The sequence below is a fragment of the Hemiscyllium ocellatum genome, chromosome 24, assembly GCF_020745735.1.
Source record: "Hemiscyllium ocellatum isolate sHemOce1 chromosome 24, sHemOce1.pat.X.cur, whole genome shotgun sequence".
Classification (NCBI taxonomy): domain Eukaryota; kingdom Metazoa; phylum Chordata; class Chondrichthyes; order Orectolobiformes; family Hemiscylliidae; genus Hemiscyllium; species Hemiscyllium ocellatum.
This window is the reverse complement of record NC_083424.1, coordinates 19,965,335-19,980,195: the sequence shown is the minus strand read 5'-3', so window position 1 is coordinate 19,980,195 and position 14,861 is coordinate 19,965,335. Positions and strand designations below refer to the sequence as shown.

Below are 14,861 nucleotides of genomic sequence, written 5' to 3'. Positions count from 1 at the left end.
GTGTTTAAAGTGGCTGAGGGTCGTCCTGTTCACAATAGTGCAACAGTGAACATAGCATACACAGATTACCTCTATCCCAGTCTTCTGGCTGTGGAGGTTACTGAGAAAAAGTTTTCCAAAGTCAGCTGGACACCTAATAGTGATTAATTGTGTTCCAGATATTTTCCAGTCAACCTGCTTAACGATGTTAATACACGCCACTGCTGCAAGTGGGCCGTGAACCTGGGCCTCCTGGCTCAGAGGTAGGGACTTTGCCACTATGCCACACAAGAGTCCCACATGGTTAACTGCATAAATTAAGGTCAAATATACTTAATTCATTCATTGAGCATTCATTGTATAATTGCACACGCACATAGCACACTAACTGACACTGGTGATACATGGAACCATCAGAAAATACACATTTGTTTCATTTTCTGATTAGATTTACTTCTGATGCCCTCCTAATCCAGGAGTAGGAACCAAATCCCCTCCAAACACACATTCCAAAAATGAAAAATGAACCTCAAAACACAATGCTGCAAATAAAAATCATCCCTGAACACAAATTCACAGAGGCTAAATTCAGACAGTGGCTCAGCATGAGGGATTCAATATTGTCTGACTGCCATCATTAAATAATAGTGCAGGGGAGTGCCACAGCAGTAATAACTACAAAGTCACCATGACTTAATGGGGAGGGGTGGTGGTTGTAAACCTTTATTGATAAGTCACAGGCAAAATGTCACATTTGCACCTGCCACTGTCTGATGCAAGAGATTTACCACCTAATGCAATAATATTTGAACCTGACCATTGTTATTGCGATCAGTTCTCTTTGAGGAGCGGAATGGTTCATGCAAACCTTTGACCATCTGGGGCCAAGTGCTGTTATTGTTCATCTCCAAAAGGTGGAGGAGAGGTTTAGAATTATTGTGTATTACTGATCATGTTGTTTGGACTCTTTTTCCATAGTGACGAACTATATTGCTTCACTCATCATACCTGGCTCGATTTGTGAGAGAATTACATGAAGGAGAATTAGCTCTCAGACATCTTGATCAACAGGAAAATATTTGATGTGGTTATAATACATTTGATATGAATCATGAGAGAAAGGGGCAAATTTGAAGCAACTTTACTCCACTCAGAAGGAAGGGGAAGACCAATCATCCCGACTGAGGCCTATAATCAAAACCTGATAACTAGCCATGTGGGGATCCTAGTTGAATCACAGTGACCTTATTCTGGAGAGGTCTGTAATTGTAAGCAGGGTCAGGAATGGCTGACCTGGCTTGTAGACACTCAGTCTTCATCAGAAAGACCAATTATGTGAAGGATGATAGGTTATCAGCCAAATCCAAGGGATACTGGGGTTGCATGCGATGTTTAGGTAACACAGAAGTAACAAGCCAATCAGAGTGTTCGGGTCTGCATTACGTGATTACAGTTTTGGGCAGAAAATGAGCTTTATGAGAAAGGTTTATTATTTCCTTCATACATTCTGGTAACTTAGTGATCTTGGGTGGGAGCAGAGGTTAAATTTTAGAGAGGGTTAACTTGGACACACCAATCAAATTATTGTCATTAAGTCTAGTTTAAAGGTTTTGTCTTGGAACCTTAAAAGGTTTAGTTTAATAAACAAATATGGCGTTGAGCCAACGCTGTGCATACGTGGATGTTATTCTTCATAAAATTTGAAGTCCAAGAACTATTTAAAGGGGTAGGAATACTGTAGTCTAGTCAACTTTCTCTGAACTGTTTCCAACTTAATTAAATCCTTCTTAAATAAGGTAATCGATACTGTACATAGTATTTCAGATATAGTCTCAGCAAATCCCTGTACTGAATTGAAGCATAACCTCCTTAATTCTGTTTTCAATTTTCCTCACAATGAACAATAATACACCTTTAGCTTTCCTAGTTGGATGCTGTACAAACATACTAACTTATTGCAATTCATGTCATAGGATACTCAGATCCTTCTGCATCTTAACTGTGAAATAGCTCACTAATTGGTAATATTAGGTTCAAATTTTTCCTTCCAAAATGAAGAATTTCACATCTTTCCATGTTATGCTTGATTTGCCAGATCTTTGCCCGTTTGTTTAACCTGTCTTTATCATTCTGTAGCCTCCTCGAGTCTTCTTTACAATTCACTTTGCTATATATCCTTACATGATCAGCAAATTTAGTAACCTTACCTCTGGTCCCTTCATTCAAGTAATTTATATAAATTGTAAAACACGGAGGTCACAGCATTGGTCTCTGTGACAGTACTCATATACATCTTGCTGATCAAAACATGATCCATTTATGCCTAGTCTGTTTCCTGTTAGCTAGCCAATCTTCCATCCATACCAATAAGTTACCTCCCACACCATGAATTATTATTTTCCACAATTACCGTACAGTATATCCACAAGCTCTGCTTTATCCAGAGAAGGTGTTACTCCCTCAAAGAGCTCTAATAAAGTCTTTGAACATGACTTCTCCTTCACAAAACCATGTAAACTTTGCCTGATCATCTTGAATGTTTCTAAATGCCCTGCTGTGAGGTCTTTAATAACAGCTTTAATATTCTCCTGCTTACAGATATTAAGCTAACTGGCCTCTCTTTGGGGGATGGGGCAGGTGTAGAAGACAGCAGTACTCCATCCACCTTCTCTCCATCTTAGCCTTTGGGCTGCAGACACTGTTCGAGTGGAGGGGCTGCTTCCTCATTGACTGCCTGGCAGCTCAAGCCTTGTTTCACTATTTGAAATCTTTTAAAATCTCCATCCTGAGAAGTTTTCCTCCTTGAATTGACTCTCACTTCTGACAGTCTGACTGCTAAGGTATCACTGTCCTCCAACTTCAGGAACTCACCTCACACCCTTAAATGCCCTGTTCTTCAGATCAGATGTCAACAGTGTGGGTCAGTCTGAAGGGAAAGTTCACCTGTCATGAGGGCGCCAACCCCAGAACAATCCATACAGGAAATCACAGAGCAGCCATGATCCGACTGAATGGTGGCAGAATAGGCTCAAGCAGCTGAAGTGTCTACATTCTGCTCCTGTGTGGAAAAATTCTTTCAAGAGAAGTTGTGTAGGAGGATAATTTGAGGGAAAAATAAACAGACTTGTTCCACTAATGGATTTTGTGGAGAAATGTGCCTGAGCCATACAGATCAAAAGATCCCAGCAACTGTGCTGTTGTTTGAGCACTAATCTCTTAGTGCTTTTCCTTAACAAGAGAGAAAAAAAAATCAGCCAGGGTTCCCACGCTATTTCAGTGACTTTTGCTGCAATGTGCACAAGTGTAGATGACAAGGCCAGCATGGGGCTCAGCTCTGATTTCCTCAAAGATTAACTGTAGTTAGATTTTTATTTCAATTAATTCTTCTTATCAATGTGGGAATATCAATGCTGAGGAATGGATCACTTTCCATGTCAACTATCACTCACTCCCAGGTAATATAATAAACCAACAGGTGCAGAATAAATGGCCAATTACCTTGGCCCAATGTGCCTCAGCACCATCTTCAGGACAATGTCTAATGCTGCACTCACTTTTATAATATAGAAATATCATCAGTTACGTGAGTTTGCAGAATTCACACAAAATTAAATGTGTGTTGAAGATTATTTGGAGACTGATTAAGTTTAGTTTACAAGACTCTTGTGGTCAACATGCAGTACAGATTTTCATCCTATTAATCTCACAGAAATAGGAAACCAAAGCTCACCTCCAGTGCCAAGAAAATGGAGTATTAGCAACTTTTGTTGGGTCGATCCAATGTAAAAAATCTAAAAAATATTACCCTGTCTTTTCATAATAGTTTAATTGGGTCTCAAGTAGAAAAAAAGGGCAGAATATTAGCAACTCAGTTTTTAAACATAGGTTTGGACCATTTCCAAGGCCCAACACTCATGTTTTAAAAGGTCCACCTAATTTCATGATTTAACCAGAGGTAACCAATTAATAGGCGATCTCTGGAAGTTCTATTGAAGTAATGACTCTAAGTATGGCTGAGGGCTGAGCAGGTGGGAAGACTAATGGCAATGTTGAGGTTCTGGGTAGATGACTGCCCTATGGGGAAAAAAAATAGTGCTACTGTAAGTTGGGAACTGCAATGGTCCCTCAAGAAAGAGTTGCCCTTCATCCATCTTCCAGTTTTCAACTTCAACTTAGGGCCTGTAAGATCTCAGCTACATCTCTCCCAATTAGCAATATGCTGCTGCTGGGAAGATAGCTTAGACTTAGTCTTACTCTGCTTCCAGTAATATTACTTGCAGGAGGGAATGCATTAGGGAATAGCCAAAATACAGATTTCCTAAAATTCCTTGTACCTGCCTCCCAATAGCTTTTAAGATTCTGCCCAAAGTGTCCAGTTTTGTGGAGGATTCAGAAAAGGTTTTGAGGAGAGTCACTAGATTAATACTTTGTTCAAAACCAATTATTTATTATGATGGGCTTGCACAGTTTGTTCTTTTACTACAGTCAATCACAGATTTTGTGATGTGAGAGATGGGGCCCTGTCCACACGCATCCATTATTTGCATTAGTTAGTTGAGGAACCAAGGGAGCTACTTGTGTAAGTTATAGCACTAACCCCAGGAGCCCACTTTTAACCATCTTCTCTGATCCCTTAAAATCTTTTCTCCCTGAAATGACATTAGAATTATTTTTAAAAATCTATCTCAATTGTGTCTTTCCTAGGAAATGACATAACTGCTATTGTAGAGAGAGCATTAGGAGCTTATAATATTTAGTTGCAGCATTATGGAATTGGATGGATTTGACTGACTAGCTGACATTTCTGTTTGTCTTTTTAAATGACCTAACCAACTGCATTACCTACTTCTCCACTCAATATAATCCAGATTATATCATATTTAATCCAACAGGACATTGAAACACACTTTTACAAAAACGTCCGAGCTGGAGCTTCAGGCAGATGTTCAATATCTGATAAAATTTGTTAGGCATGCAATGTAACACAAGTGCATTTGTTTAGCTGACCTTGCCAGGTGCCATGCTGGAAGATAAGATCCAAGAAGCTTGTTGGGAGTGCAGCATGGGAGTTCATTTGTGGCAGCCATTTTGCCCTCAGAATTTTTTTTTGAAACAGACTCTTAAGAGACTAAGACATACCAACAAGAGGAAGCCTCTAGACTCACTGCTGGAATCCAAGCAAGTCAGGCAGCATCAGGAAGTGGAGAGGTCCACAGCAAGCCAAGCGATTGCTGCCTGGCTTGCTGCATTCTTCCAGCCTCCGGCTTATCTACCTTGAGATTCATTGAGCCTGTTCCTTCACTCAGATAGATTATGAATGATTTGTACTACATCTTAACTTGCCTACCTTTGCTCCATATCCTTTAAATCCTTACATATTAAAATAAAGCAGTTTTGATCATTTTAATTTAGGGCAGATCTTTTGCAGCAAAGTCACATTCATACTCTCCCTCTGAAATGCCTCGATTCCTTCAGACCGGAGATCATTCACTCTCAGTAAACAAAACACCTTCTCAGATAGACAATTCAAACAATTCAGAAGCTTCTCAGTGAAGAAGGTTCTCGCAGATCTCCTTCATAAATGGTCAAACCCTTATCCTGAGATTAAGACACCGAGTTCTATGTTTGCCAGCCAGGTAACTTACCTCTTCATAAAACTTCAACTGGGGAACAGCTTCATCAATTTCATTCAGACAAAAATCTTTAAACAGCAAAAATCCTGAAAAACAAAATGCAAGAAATATTAATATTTGAGGAATCGTACAGATGTCTATGTACAATTTACTGTTGCTGATAACAGCATAAATATGCTTAATGCACTTGTAGTGAAGTGTTTTTTCTTTCTATTTTAACATGTTATTAAGTTTAATTTAAATAAGTTAGTGGCTTTGCACATCCAGAAATTCTGTTCATTCTATCAATGGAGAATGTGCATTCAGCTGCTTAAGCCTCAAGCTCTGAGCCCATTGCTAAAAAAGGTTTTGGTCACCTCTTCTAATTTCTTTTATGCGGTCAATTATCAAAGATTGTCCCATTAACATTTCTGTGCAGTACTCGGTACATTTTATTGCATTAATGTGCGATATAGCTACAAGCCACTATTCAAATAGTAATGGGTGAGGGGTCAGAGGTAAGGATTCAGAATTTGATACATATAGAATATACAATTGCAGGTAACCTCACCGACATAACTTCCTCGCTTGTGCTTCTAAAAGAATTTTTGAACACACAACACTTCTTGCATTATTCAATGACTGAATCCTAAAGGTTATGTTGGGTGGTTTTCTGTATTTTATTTTCTTTCATGAGAAGTGGGCATTACTGGCTAAGCCAACACTTATTGTCCATCCCCATCTGCCCTTGAAAAATACGGTGGTGAGCCACTGCAGTCAATATGGTGCTATTAACAAGGAAGATCTTGAAGGAACAGCGATATAGTTCCAAATCAGATTGGTGTATGGCTTGAAGAGGAACTTGCAGATTTTGAATAAAATTGTCAAGCTAAACAAATTAATTTAAAATGTCCATCTTTCATAGTTTTGGACAAATAAAAAACACAGTAGCTGTTGCAGCAAGTCACAAAAAATACGATGAAAAGAACAACCTTAGCAGGCTAAAACTACAAAGCACAATATTTAACCATCCCCAAGTCAATTTTCATTGGTCAATAGTGGAAGTAACGAGTTGAGGAAGAACATTAGCTTATTATATGTTCTATCATGCAATTAAAAAGCATAATTTTCAAAAAGAATGTTTTGATGAATAAAAGGGTAGATGGGGTGAGATAAAGAGGCAGAATGAACATGGTAGGAAGAGGACGTTTGAACATTCTACCTGTCTTTGGCACCGTAAGGAGGATCTCCTGTTCTCCAGGAAGTTTGTTTACAAGTCAAAACTCAGTATGAACACCATCACAGTCTTATTTCTGCCCTACCCAAGTGCCACAGGCAGTGAAGGGCTATCTTGTTGCTTTATTTGTTGTTAAACTTCAATAAATGCGTTTTCCACTAAAAAAAGATTTTATGATTGAGACATGAAATAATCTTGGTGTCACTAATGTACCCTTAGTCACTGTGATTCCTGAAGCAGAATATAATTTCCCTTTTTACTCCATTTTTTAAACTCCTATTAAAACCACTTCTTTACCTTCCATGCTCCAGTCAAAATAGTCCTAAGTATTGCACAATGTTCCTCTATTTTCCAATCCCAATGCATCACCCAAGTGAATCATTCAGTCCAGATTATAACAGGATCTTGATCAGATGGGCCAAGAGGCTGAGAAGTGGCAGATGGATTAGATTAGATTAGATTACTTACAGTGTGGAAACAGGCCCTTCAGCCCAACAAGTCCACACCAACCCGCCAAAGCGCAACCCACCCATACCCCTACATTTACCCCTTACCTAACACTACGGGCAATTTAACATGACCAATTCACCTGACCCGCACATTTTTGGACTGTGGGAGGAAACCGGAGCACCCGGAGGAAACCCACACAGACACGGGGAGAACGTGCAAACTCCACACAATCGCCTGAGTTGGGAATTGAACCCGGGACTCAGGCGCTGTGAGACAGCAGTGCTAACCACTGTGCCACCGTGCTGCCCACAATGGAGTTTAATTCAGACAAATGTGAGGAGCTGCATTTTGGGAAAGCAAATTTTAGGAGGACTTATACTCTTAATGGAAGGTCCTAGGGAATGTTGGTGAACAAAGAGACCTTGGAGTGCAGGTTCATAACTCCTCCAAAGTAGAGTCACAGGTAGATAGGATAGTGAAGAAGGCATTTGGTATGCTTTCCTTTATTGGTCAGAGTATTGAGTACAGGAGTTGGGAGGTGATCTTGTGGCTGTACAGGTCATTGGTTAGGCCACTTTTTGGAATATTGCATGCAATTCTGGTCTTCTTCCTATCGGAAGGATGTTGTGAAACTTGCAAGGGTTCAGAAAAGACTTACAAGGATATTGACAGGATTGGAGGATTTGAGCTATAGAGACAAGTTTAATAGGCTGGGGCTGCTTCCCCTGGAGTGTCAGAGGCTGAGGGGTGACCTTATAGATGTTTATAAAATCATGAGGGGCATGGATAGGATAAATAGGCAAAGTATTTTCCCTGGTATAGTGGAGTCCAAAACTAGAGGGCATAGGTTTAGGGTGAGAGGGGAAAGAGATAAAAGGGCAAGTATTTCATGCAGAGGGTGGTACGTGTATGCAATGAGCTGCCAGAGGAAGTGGTGGAGGCTGGTACAATTGCAACATTTAAAAGTCATCTGGGTTGGTATATGAACAGGTAGGGCTTGGAAGGATATGGGCCAGGTATTGGCAAGTGGGACTAAAGTAGGTCGAGATATCTGGTCGGCATGGACAAGTTGGACCGGAGGGTCTGTTTCTGTGCTGTACATGTCCACGACTCTAAGACTACTTAGCAAACACTACTTGTCATGCATACTAGTTCCATTTTCCAGTGCTAAGCCAATATACTTGAATGCTATGACATTTCAAGTGCTCAGCCAAGTGCTTTATAAAAGGTTGTGAGCTTCCCTACCGTAACTAATCTCACAGACCCAGATTCCCACCTCCTCTGGGTGAAAATGTTTTTCCTCAAATTCCCTCTAAACCTTTAACCTTTCACTTTAAAATTATGTCCCCTCATTATCAACCCTTTAACTAAGGAGAACAGATGCTCTCTATCCACTCCCCATATAATGTTATACACGTTCTCAGCCTTCTCCATTATAGAGAAAACAACTTAAGCTTTTCCAGTCTCTCCTAGTGGCTAAATTGCCCAATCCCAGCCAACATCCTGCTCAATTTCTTCTGCACTTCATGCAGTGCAATCACACCCTTCATAGAGTGGGATGACCAGAACTCCACACAGTATTCTAGCAGTGAACTAACCAAAGTTAGGTAGTAGCTACATAACGTACCTGATCTTATAGTATATGTTATGACTGCTGAGGACAAGTATCCCGGTATGTCTTTTCAATTACTCTGTTGAACTGTCCTGCTGCCTTCAGCAATCCATGCTCAAGATCTCCCTGTTCATCTGAGCTTCCCAGCTCCTCCACAGTTGTTACATCTTCCAAAATTTTCAGGGTTAAATTTCATCTGCCGATAAGTCCATCTATATCCTCCTGTAACCTATGATTTCTTCCTAAGTTATAACTACCTAGCCAATCTTCATCTCATCTACCAATTTATTTAAAGTACCCAAATTTACTTCTGGCATTAATAGATATAAAAAAACTGCTATAATTTTTCTGAGGCATTAATATCCTTTGCATAAAAAGGGATGCAAAATACAATGATGTTAGGAATCTGAAACTGGAGAATTCTGGAGAACCTCAGCAGTCTGGCAGCATCTGTGCAGAGAGGCCCCTTTCTGAAGAACAGGCACTCTGGACTTTATTAACTCTCTTTCTCTCTCTGCAAATGCTTCCACACTTGCAGATTTTCTCCAATATCTCTTCTATATTGCTAGCACCCAGAAGTGTACTTACTACTCTAACATCAAGTGACTGGTGCAATATATTGGATGGGGTTGGGGTTGGTTAGCTTAGTTGGCTGGACGACTGGTCTGTGGTGCAGCAACATCAACAGTTCAATTCCCACACTGGCTGAAATTACCATGAAGGACTCTCTTTCTCAACCTCTCCTGCGGCATGGTGACCCTGAGGTTAAACTGTCACCAGTCATCTTTCTCTAATGAGAGAGCAACCCTATCATCCTCTGGGAGTATGGTGACCTTACCCTTTATATAAATTCATTATAATTTATTTACTTTGTGCTCCATATCTCTCTGACTTGTAAACTTTCAATTTTTATTTACCTTTAGATGGCTTCACCTACCTGCATTCTTACTTTTTATAGATTCAAACCCACCCTCTCCCCATTGACTCCCTTTCGTGTCAATTAAATATTGGTTTTCTTTATTCCTTCCCCGAAGGCATACTATATCAAACTAAATGAAATTAAGCTATCTGTCTCCATTCTAGTAACCTGTGTCTTTCTGAAGTTATTTTAGGCTTTATCAGTTTACTAAAATTCCTACCCTTTGCAATTTTCTAGATTATGTTCCCTGTATTCAAGTTCAAATCATCTTTATCAACAGACTACTAAAATGGGTCTAGAATTTTTCTTGAACTAACGCTATATCAATCTTTTTCCAGTCAAAGAACCATCAGTTTGTCCTTGCTCTTTGTTTACGATCCACTCGCCTTTCTTCTACTAATATTTATGCAGTTCTTCTTGCAGGTTGCAAGGCATCTTGCAATTATTAGAACACTTTCTCTGCCTCACATGCATGGAGTAAAAACAAGGACTGCAGATGCTGGAAACCAGAGTCAAGAGTCGAATGGTTCTGGAAAAGCACAGCAGGTCAGGCAGCATCCGAGGAGCAGGAAAATCGACATTTCGGGCAAACGCCCTTCATAGGAATAGAGGTAGGGTGCCTGCAGAGTGGAGAGATAAATGAGAGGGAGGTGGGGCTGGGGAGAAAGTAGCATAGAGTACAATAGGTGAATGTGGGTGGGGATGGAGGTGATAGGTGACAGAGGAGGAGTGGATAAGTGGAAAGGAAGATAGGCAGGTAGGACAGGTCATGAAGGCAGTGCTGAGCTGGAAGGTTGAAGCTGGGGCGAGGTGGGGGAAAGGGAAATGAGGAAACTAATGAAATCCACATTGATGCCCTGGGGTTGAAGTGTTCTGAGATGGAAGATGAGGCGTTCTTCCTCCAGGTGTCGGGTGGTGAGGGAGCGGCAGTGGAGGAGGCCCAGGATCTGCATGTCCTTGGCAGAGTGGGGGGGTTGAAATGTTGGGCCACAGGGCGGTAAACAAAGAGCAAGGACAAGGACAAACTGATGGTGCAGGTGTCCTGGAGATGTTCCGTAAAGCGGTCTGCTAGGAGGCATCCAGTCTCCCCAGTACAGAGGAGACCGCATTGGGAGCAACGGATATAATAAATGATATTGGTGGATGTGCAGGTGAAACTTTGACAGATGTGGAAAGCTCCTTTGGTGCCTTGGATAGAGGTGAGGAAGGTGGTGCGGGCACAGGTTTTACAATTCCTGCGGTGGCAGGGGAAACTGCCAGGACGGGACGGTGGGTTTTTGGGGAGCGTGGACCTGACCAGGTAGTCACAGAAGGAATGGTCTTTGCGGAAGGTGGAAAGAGGTGGGGAGTGAAATATATCCCTGGCGGTGGGGTTTGTTTGGAGGTGATGGAAATGTCTTTGGATGATGTGGTTTATGCGAAGGTTGGTAGGGTGGAAAGTGAGCACCGGGGGGGTTCTGTCCTTGTTACGGTTGGAGGGGTGAGGTCTGAGAGCGGAGGGGTGGGATATGGACGAGATGCATTGGAGGGCATCTTTAACCACGTGGGAAGGGAAATTGCAATCTCTAAAGAAGGAGGCCAGCTGGTGTGTTCTATGGTGGAACTGGTCCTCCTGGGAGCAGATATGGCGGAGGTGGAGGAATTGGGAATACGAGATGGCATTTTTGCAGGAGGTAGGGTGGGAAGAGTTGTAATCTAGGTAGTTGTGGGAGTCGGTGGGTTTGTAAAAAATGTCAGAGTCAAGTCGGTCGTCATTAATGGAGATAGAGAGGTCCAGGAAGGGGAGGGAGGTGTCAGAGATGGTCCGGATGAATTTAAGGTCAGGGTGGAATGTGTTGGTAAAGTTGATGAATTGCTCAACCTCCTCGCGGGAGCACGAGGTGGTGTCAATGCACTCATCAATGTAGCAGAAGAGGTGGGGAGTGGTGCCGGTGTAACTACGGAAGATGGACTGTTCTGCATAGCCAACAAAGAGACAGGCATAGCTGGGGCCCATATGGTTCCCATGGCTATCCCTTTGGTCTGGAGGAAGTGGGAGGAGAAATTGTTACGGGTGAGGACCAGTTCAGCCAAATGAATGAGTGTTGGGGTCGTCTGGAGAGGAAAAAAATGGCAGGCTTGGAGGCCCTGGTCATGTTGGATGGAGGTGTAAAGGGATTGGATATCCATGGTGAACTTGAGGCATTGGGGGCCGGGGAAGTGGAAGTCGTGGAGGAGGAGGAGGGCATGGGTGGTGTATTGAACGTATGTGGGGAGTTCCTGGACTGGGGGGGGATGGGGGTGGGGGCGGATAGGACAGTGTCAAGGTAGGTGGAGATGAGTTCGGTGGGGCAGGAGCATGCTGAGACAATGGGTCGGCCGGGATGGTCAGGCTTGTGGATCTTGGGAAGGAGTTAGAATCGGGGGTTCCCGGACTATGAGGTTGGAAGCTGTAGGTGGGAGGTCTCCTGAGGTGATGAGGTTCTGTATGGCCTGGGAGATGACGGTTTGGTGATGGGGGGTGGGGTTAAGGTCGAGGTGGCGGTAGGGGGAGGTGTCTTCGAGTTGGCATCTGGCTTCAGTGGTGTAGAGGTCAGTGCACCAAACTAGCACTGCACCCCTTTATCTGCTGGTTTGATGGTGAGATTGGGATTGGAGCAGAGGGATTGGAGGGCTGTGCGTTGTGATGGTGAGAGGTTGGAGTGGCAGAGGGGGGTAGACAGGTTGAGACGGTTAATGTCTCAGCGTAGTTGGAAATGAAGAGATCGAAGGCAGGTAATAGGCCAGCGCGGGGTGTCCAGGTGGATGGAGTGTGTTGGAAGTGGGCAAACGGGTCCTCGGAAGGTGGGCTGCAGTCCTGAATGTAAAAGTAAGCACAGAGGCGGAGGCAGCGGAAGAAGTGCTCGACATCACGGCGTGTATTAATTTCATTGATGTGTGGGCGGAGGGGGATGAAGGTGAATCCTTTGCTGAGGACTGATCATTCGTCCTCAGTGAGGGGGAGGTCTGGAGAGATGGTGAAAACTCGGCAGGGCTGGGAGCTAGGACCTGGTATAGGTGTGGAGCTGGGAGTGGGGGCTGTAACTGGAGTGGGCGTGGTGTTAGGGGAATGGCAGTGGAGTCCTGAGCAGGGATGGTGTTCCCCTCAGGGTTCTGGGGGACAGGCATGGTGACAGTGGGATCTGTGGGGGGGGGGGGTGGGGGCGTGTCAGCAGAATGCAAGTGAGTGGCGTTGGTGGGGGCGGAAGTGGTGGCGACCACGGCTGGGGGGGTCCCCTGAGGTCACTGAGCGTGTGTCAAACACAACAGCGGTTAACACTGACATTTACACATGCTGCAGTACACCAAGCAACACCCAGAAATGGCAGCAGTGAGCTTCAAACCCACGCCACCTTAGAGACTCACATGCATACACCAGCATTTTACAGTGTTCCCGTATAGAGTGACAAAAACAATGCTAAAACGTTTCACAGGACCCCACCCACATCCAAACAACAAACACTGCTCACTCTCCAAAAATTCAAATGTCTAAAAGTAATCTGCACACCTGTCATCAGCGGGACACAATGCAAGGTTAGCTAAGAGGAAATACTACAGAAAAACAATATGAAAATCAACCGCAGTAGAGCCTAATGGTGAAGTTAAATTATTCCATTGCAAAATCACAAGGAAGTACAATGTTGGTTCCCTGTTTTTACAACAGGGTGATGGAATCTGACACCTAAACTTATTCTGGGGGTTAACCAGAATATTAAAAATGGGGAAGTTTGAAAATGAACCTCAAGAAACAACAGCATAAGACAGGTTAGTTCTACATTTAGTGTGTTCAAAGTAAACATAAGGAAGAACATTACCACAGATCAGCAGAACAAGAACCAAACAAGCTGATCTCAGTATATCTTCTTGTCAATGTTTCGGGCTCAACTTTTTTGCCGACCAAGCTGATAATCCAAAGCTGTTCAGGTTAGGTGAATTGACCATACTAAATTGCCCATAATGTTCAGGGATGTATACATTAGGTGCATTAGTAAAGGGTAAATGTATAGTAGGATAGGGGAACAGGTCTGGGTGGGTTACTCCTCAGAGGTCGGTCTGGAGTTGTTGAGTTGAAGGGCCTGTTTCCATACTGTAGGGATTCTATATTCTATAACATTACCTCTCAAGGGTGTGTTTGTCTATCACTGACATTTTCACATGCTACAGAACAACAATGGGGGGGAGGGGGGGTGGGTGGGAGGAAATAACATCAATGCCAATATGCCATCGATAATGTATGTCAATAATGTGATTACAGGTTCATGTGATATTCTCTGTCCATAGGTGATGAAGTTGGAGTGAACACCATCCTAACTCAGTGTTATGTACTTTAGGATACTCTCAACCAGACAGTGTAAAAAATCTTTTATTAGTTACACTTTTAACATTTCAAACCTACGTATCAGGAAAATTTCATATTATTCACCAATATCATCATTGTTAAAGATGAGACTAAGCATTGGGGCATACTGTTGTAATATTACAATATTACACAGGAGAGAGGGAAATCTAATTCATCGTGAATGAGCAATTCATCGTGAGTGAGGCTAATATTTTCAATAAATATTTCATGGAAATGTTATTGTTTCTGAACGATTATAATCCAGGCTGTAAAAGTGCTTAATCCAATAAAATAATTTTTTTTTCTATGTGATAGTCTTCAACAGTGATGTGGTAACAGAAGGGGTCCATGTAAAATTAAGTCACTAATCAATACACTCAAGATTCTGGTTTCACGGCAGCAGATTAATGTGATAGCAGCAACACTAGAAAATCCCACAACTGAGAGCAGATAAGTTTTATTCTCCTTCAGGACCATACTTGCCTTCATTGTTGAGTGAGTCAGTAGGGACTCTAATTCTGAAATAATTATGTGAACACTGAGAAGATGGGCTTATTCCCATCTGGATATTCTTCAACTCAATGAGTTGGCACTGGGATTACTAATTAAATGATGAGCACACTGAACCTGCTACACAGGGAGAAACATTTTCCCAATGCATATGTGTACCATTTCACTACACAGTCAGTGATAGC

At 42.5% G+C, this 14,861-nt stretch overlaps 1 protein-coding gene across 1 annotated transcript in view; it reads right to left on the bottom strand.

Moving 5' to 3' along the window:
- Nucleotides 1-14,861, bottom strand: part of grk3 (G protein-coupled receptor kinase 3) — a 279,830-nt gene that overhangs the window by 120,909 nt on the left and 144,060 nt on the right. Inside the window, exon 3 of the mRNA XM_060843555.1 lies at nucleotides 5,625-5,698. Coding sequence (XP_060699538.1) covers nucleotides 5,625-5,698 — 74 coding nt within the window. The remainder of the gene's footprint in view (nucleotides 1-5,624; nucleotides 5,699-14,861) is intronic.